Here is a 6,899-nt window from a genome sequence, read left to right as displayed (position 1 = left end):
AAAGACAGGCCTATTTTTAATTTTGCCAGGCTATCTTGGGTAGGCTCACACGTACTTATTATAGCAACAATTTTAATTATTATAGTCAGATAGTTCAGTGATGAGCAGTAGATATTATTATTTACAATAGATACACAGATTTATGATGACATTCCTTGATTTGCGGCTTCTACCAGTATCTTCCCAACAGCTAGCAAACAATGGGCTGGGCGTCATATGACGAGAACGTCATGTGTTTTCGTCAATAATTAAATGTCAAAATGGCGAACGGTGATACTGAAAAGACAAGCAGCTCTGGCTATTGTGGCCGTTTCTTTGCTTACTTTACAATAACGTTTGCTTTTTTAACTGCTGCTAGTAAGTATTAATAATCAATTATTAGATTGACAAGTTTGGTGAACTAAAATAAAGATGTATTTAAGTCTATTCGTCATAGCTGCCCAGCTAGGCTAGTTAGGGCCTAGGCCTAGCGCTAAGGCCGAGGCATAGACTAGCAAGCTTAGCGCCACCCCCATTTCCGTTCCAAGCTGAGTGAGGAGGAACAGAGCCTAGAGTTAGGCCGTACTGCTGCAAGGTAGGTAGGTAGGTTAAAAGCAACAATTTGTGATGGATTTTGGAAGAGGTGGCAGCATAACAACTGTTTGGTCTTTGTGGGAACTTTGATGACTTTTTTGAACAACAAGAAATACCTCGCAACTTCCTATCAGTATCAGAAACTCCTTGTCAAAAATATGATTTTAGAATATTTAAGATAAGAATATTTAATTAATGAGTCTCCAATGCTATTCTAAAGTTTATTAAAAAGTAATAATTACTAGACCTAGGCCTAGTGGTGTAACTAAATTTGTTATTTTTGGTATTAAGATATGTATACAGACAATACATTTCAATGTTTTTTTTATCATTATTTGTGCCTAACTACCCAGCCTTCTCCATCCTGGCAATGGGCCTAGGTGCTAGAATTTTCTATTTTTATTCAGTCAAAAAGCATTAAAGCCATCTAAAATCATATTTGTTTACCCTCCTCCTCCTGATTTTTAAATGTCATTGAATTTCAGGTTTGCTGGCAATTGGAATCACCCAGTTCATCAATGGACCTAAGAATCTGATCATAAATATCTATATTGTGTAAGTCATGTTAGTACTGTACATGTGGTATTGAAATGTCTAAATAAAATAGTAAGAAATGTGAACATTAAGTACACTTTCACCGCCAGTTGTGTTTGAAAAATATTATCAGCCACCACCAGCCTTTTTTAGCGAATTTGACCATTTTTCCAAAACTCACCAAGAGTGCGTATGTGAATTGACATGTACTATACAATAAAAGAACAACAAACATCTCGGCTTTACACTGGTACCAAACACTTTATTCAAAGCACAATTTATCCATAACAGTAAACTGAAAGTGACTCACTTTTGGGGTTTTATGCATATTCACACAATCGCGTTTCAGTATCTCCATGCAATATGAGGTCATTGAGAATAGGTCACATTGAAATAGCGAAACATGTGGTCCCCACCGATTTGAACACTTTAGAGATTTTCTAGAAATCTAGACATACCCCCTCTATCATGTAGAAAAAAGAAAATGAAAGAAACAGATCTCCGTCTTTGGCAGTCAACGGTTGGGATTTATAAGACAGAGATCTCCATCTTCTGCAGTCAAAATGTCAAGACAAAATAAAACTAGCCAAGAATTTTCTTGCTTAGTTTCAACTCCAAACAAAGATTTCTAGTGCAAATATTTTGAAAATACAGGTAACACTATCAGGCAAATTGCATATAACATAGACATGCACTATGCTAACATTAAAACCATACAGTTCAATTTTGTATCATGTTTTTTTCTCTACAGGGCAATTGGAGGATTGATACTATTCATGGAGATGGTGTCTCTTAGCACAAGTTGTGTCAAGTGAGTATGATATTTAGAAATTCGATTAAAAGAATTATATTTAAGACCAAATAGAAATACAATATTTTTGGGATTTTTTTTATAGATTACCCTCTTCAGGTAGTAAAACAAGGAGCATTGCCTTTTATCTGCCTGATTCTCATAATGAGGGTTGTTCAAGGAGCTGAGTGATCACACTCTAATGATGAGCCGACACTGGCCAGCTCTGAACCAGGGTCTTCAACACAAGGAGCAGGAAAAATAGCACTTGGCCAACCACCTAGCTCAAATGTTTCAAGAATATTTGGAAAATGAAAATGAGGCCCTTTAATTGTTACTATTTTATGACTGATTTTCTAAACAAAACAGGAATGTTTATTTGAAATAGTTGTCCTTCATTCTTTACCTCCTGTTAAGTTTTATTTGAAATAAAATATTTGTTATAAATTTTACAGAAACATAAAAAAATGTTACTTTTTTGCTTCAAAGGAAAACTGAGGAATCTGGATGTTGTTTGAAGACTGTGAGATGGGCAGATAATTGGAAGAGAGGTGTGTTCTACATTGTCCTATCCATTGCCTGCTTCGCCAAGTTTCTTAGTGTACTCTACATTACAAGTGGTATGTATACAGTATTTATTTTTCTTAAGTCAAATATTTAGGTCAAACGATTCAACAACTGCAGTGACGGATTCGAGGGTGGGTGGAGGCAGCTGGCCATTTAGAGGTTTCACAATCATAAAATTTCTTGCCTCAGCCCCAACCATGGTGTGACTGAGGTGGTTTCTGCGAAGATCCCTTCCTCCGAATTCATGGATCCATCCTTAAAATAAATAGATATTTTTATTTCATTTATTTTAGAAATGAAGCAAACTTCTTTTGACTTATTTTTGCAGGTACAACTTTATGATTTTATCTCTTTTTTATGTTCATATTTTTTTTAAATTTGTTTGCCATCTAGGCTGTCTAACTGCTGCTTCAGGGGTTTTCTACTGCATGAAGACATGTCGCGACACCCCCAAGAAAACTAAGAAAGAGGATAAGAAACAGCTGACTGCTAACATGGCTTGAGAAATCAAGTAGCTGTCATTTGTATCGCATCCAATCAAAAGCCCTTAATGTAGGAATTTCATAAAGGACAATGGTATTTAGGACAATTTTGGTAAAAATATAATTTAATTATTCATAATTAGAAATTATCATAGGTGTTCACAAAATGAAGAATGTTTCTCATTTCATGGAGAGCTCTCACACGTTTTTGTTGCCAATGCTAATGATTGTTGTTGCTGATTATAAGATCAGATAAGATAGGCACTGTGTGACACACACCCAAGTATAAACAATTTTGCGCATATTTCACCTATTTGTGTGCATAGTGTGCCAAGTTATTTGTAGTACCTAGTTCATTTCTAATCATACATCGCTCACATCACAAACTAAGACAAAGTAGATTGTGTTAATTTGTGAAAACTAAAAAGTGTTAAAATAAACACGTATTTGTTGCCTAGCAATTTTTTATTCTTTACCACACAATGCAATGCAATGCAATATTTATTGGATTCATTTTTACATCAGTGGTACACATCAGAAAATACCTGATAGTGCATCCAGAAAAAAAAAATTAAGAGAAATTAAATTAAATTGAAAACAAAAGTACAACAAAAACACAGATGAATTAAAGGCCTGAAGATACACTATAGACAGAAATGATTATTGATTTTAACTTATTGATGTACTGTATAATAATTTGATACATAACTTGATGTTCATAATGGGATATTAGAATATTCTTTGCAGATTAAGTATATAGACAAAAATAGACACAAAAACTCTGTAACGACAACAACATGTATTTAACATGTTTGTTTGTTTTCATAAACTAACAGAATCAATCTACTTTCATTGTGTTAGCTTTCATTGTGTTAGTTTGTGATGTGAGCGACGATACCTTCCCCAATTTTTTAAAATGTCTATGTCTTCAATGTACTACTTTATTTTGTTAATTTGTTTTTATATATATTATATATTATTAATAGTGTTTACACTTGTAATATCACAATAATGTGTACATTAGTTATGATTATTTATATTAAATATTGGTTTGTAAATATAAGATAATATGTATCATTCATTCAGTAATAGTAAATGGTAGGGATTTGTGGTAGGCAACCTGCTTTCAGCTATAATGGACACAGCATGTAGCAGGTTATTTATAACTTCACAGGTTTTGTAAGCACATGTAAAAGTGATTGTCTTGTGGTAAGTCTTTCACCGCCTGCTGATTCTGTGTAGTAGGTGCTATATAAATGTGGCTAAATATTACATGTGGATATTTTTCAGTATTGGCGTGGTAAAATTTAAAATATTTTGAAGAAAGACGTTTGAGAATTGATCAGCAAAAGCATGGGCCAGTTTAAATATATATTTATATACAGTATCTATTTTATAATGGAGTAAGAATTAGTTAATAAGTAACTGTATGGCAATGTGTTTAGCTGTAACTTGTAGATAAATGTGATTACATTAAAATATGAGGCGGCCCGACGTGTTTTACCATCGGGGCCAGACTTTAGGTCGTTTAATAGTCTGTTCACGCAGACCTATCGTATCAGTGTTGAACGCACACAGACCCATATGACGTCTGATTTTTGCTTAAAATTCGCACATTAGCACTCACGAAACATGCACACATTTGCACTGATGTCTCTGTGACTTATATAGTGTAAGTTGAAGGATACCAGGGTTTTTAATGGTAAAAAGAAATCTTTGATATGTATTTTTTGTTTAGGGAGTCTGCAATATAAAGTTAAGAAGCTCATTCCAAGGTATGCTAAGTGTATTCTAGTATTTTACTGACTCTGGTAGAAGTTCAACCCATCCCCATCAACCACATAAATGTTTATGTGGGTCAGATTATTCAGAAGCCTAAAAAACAAATGTTCTGTGCAGTTTTGCTGGTTGCAATGTTTACAATGTAGACAACACACAGTGAAAAATATTAAATGTCCTTAAAGGAGTTTACATTTAAAAATCATCGCTTATACACAGAATTTATCTGTATTCCAGAGTCAGTAAATTCATATACAGAACTGTTTACATCTCTAGAACTTACTTGCATACTTCTAAGTCTCCGTCTTTAACCTGAAGAGTACATCATACATAGTATTGTACTGTTATTGTTAAATTATGGAGCGATGAAAAGGCCTGTCATACAAAATATGTGGGATATTTTTGTGTATATAAAAATATTTTTACTTATTTAAGATATGCTATATATAAGAGAAATGAGTCGATTTTTTGTTGGTGTTGACGAATAAAATGCAATGTATCGATTAATTTAGACATTTGAATGTTTTATATTGTGCAAGTCACTACCTTCAATAAGAAACATTTTTATGCTAGTTTTCATTCAGTGAAGCACAGAGACATTGATATCCTTAATGTAGTTTTATTTATAGTGATATCTAAGGAAAGGAGTCCTGCTAGAAATTTGTTGGTGTGACTCGAGTATCTACAGTAGTTTAATGCCATATTGTCAGCACTTTTCTCCCTCTAGTATACCACTTCCAATGTTCCTGTATCTAGTGGTGCCGCCAGAGCTTATTGATGCCAGTAGGGAGGATGGAGTGTTCGGGTGGGTGAGCAAAGAGGACAGGCCCCGTCGTCCGATGCCAGGGTGAGGTCGGATCAAAATTTTCCTATCCAAATAACGTTATTTTGAATGCCAGTCCCTAATATTGTGGTGCAAAGCACAATTTGGGCTATATAAAAACTCTCCCTGTGAACCCTTGATGTTTACAGTATTCCGGTGGTGTTGAAGTAGACTTAACCTGATCAATTTTAATAACCGTTTTTAATAAAATGAAACAGAAAACAATATCTTATTGTATTGGCAACGTTACAGCCACAACCTGAGCAAAAACATGTAATAAATTTGATAATTAGGAAAAGAATGAACCCCATTTGACTGATCAAATCATTACCAGTGGCGTATCTAAGGGGATGGGCGCCCCCCCCCCCCGCCAGTCGGCCCCCAAAAATCATGGTCAAGTAGTTAAAAATCACCATATTTTGCGAATTAGCGCCCCGCATCGAGCCCCCATTTCACCTTCGCGCCCCCCATCAGCACTCCCATTTCAAGACTTCTAGATACGCCACTGATCATTACAAAACTGTATAGTTCATGAAGTGTTTGAATTTGAGTTTATTAGAAATCATTGTACATTCAGTTCGTTAACTATTAGTCTTTGGGTGGATTTTGTAGCTTTAATTTTATATTTTCTATGAGAATACGATTATGTAACCTTTACACTTTCTGGATATCCGTTGGCGGTTTACTCCATTCATTGCTTACAGTAAAGTGGAATGTATTGTTTGATTGGCCGTTAACATTATGGCAAGAATATTATATTCTAAAGCGCCCTCTCCAATCAAATGTTATTTGAAAAAAACATGTGGCATGCCTAAACATGGACATAATGACATCACATCATGACCCTATATAGGCACATCATGACTATATATGGGCATGATGACATCACATCATGACCCTATATAGGCACATCATGACTATATATGGGCATACACAGTTTTTTTGGCAAAAGAAAACTTGAGTCTCGACAGGGCTTTTATACAATGTAAAGTGATCTCTTCTCATGTCCAAAAAATAATGTTCCAGTACTGTGATACATATTGTTTTTTATTTTAAAAAAAAATCAATATAGACCTCTCATTGGCACCTAACAAGGCGAAGCCTTAGGTACAATGTGCTACTGAAATCAACAATAATAAACTTAATGGTGGCTGGGATAATAAGGATGTAAATTTAGCTAGTGTATGGTACAAAGCTTTAACTCATATTGTTAACTTAAACTTATTGCTATCTAAAATAAATTTCTCAACGCTATACATGTATAAATTGTGGTCATTATTTAAGTATTTACATCCATAAACAAAAAAAATCAGAAAGTTGGGGTGGCGCCAACCGGGGGGGAGGGCGTCGG

General features: G+C 34.6%; 1 protein-coding gene across 1 annotated transcript; it reads left to right on the top strand.

The window, feature by feature from the left end:
- Positions 1-201: 201 nt before the first annotated feature.
- On the top strand, positions 202-5,232 carry LOC117100313. The gene is made up of 5 exons (XM_033239962.1): positions 202-357; positions 1,059-1,128; positions 1,859-1,918; positions 2,387-2,517; positions 2,858-5,232. Exons 1-5 carry the CDS (start codon positions 261-263, stop codon positions 2,965-2,967), a joined length of 468 nt encoding a protein of 155 aa, XP_033095853.1. The 5' UTR covers positions 202-260; the 3' UTR covers positions 2,968-5,232.
- Positions 5,233-6,899: the final 1,667 nt, after the last annotated feature.

The sequence above is a fragment of the Anneissia japonica genome, unplaced genomic scaffold (assembly GCF_011630105.1).
Source record: "Anneissia japonica isolate Jap-2015-1 unplaced genomic scaffold, ASM1163010v1 scaffold284694_len16396_cov205, whole genome shotgun sequence".
NCBI lineage: Eukaryota > Metazoa > Echinodermata > Crinoidea > Comatulida > Comatulidae > Anneissia > Anneissia japonica.
This window is presented reverse-complemented; position numbering and strand designations above follow the sequence as displayed.

What these genes read in the sequence shown, in the direction of transcription:
- LOC117100313 (XM_033239962.1), top strand. Translation starts at nt 261, where the DNA reads ATGGCGAACGGTGATACTGAAAAGACAAGCAGCTCTGGCTATTGTGGC. An exon ending in CTTAGCACAAGTTGTGTCAA is followed by an intron (nt 1,919 to 2,386) that starts GTGAGTATGATA and finishes TTTGCTTCAAAG; the next exon opens with GAAAACTGAGGAATCTGGAT. An exon ending in TGTACTCTACATTACAAGTG is followed by an intron (nt 2,518 to 2,857) that starts GTATGTATACAG and finishes TTTGCCATCTAG; the next exon opens with GCTGTCTAACTGCTGCTTCA.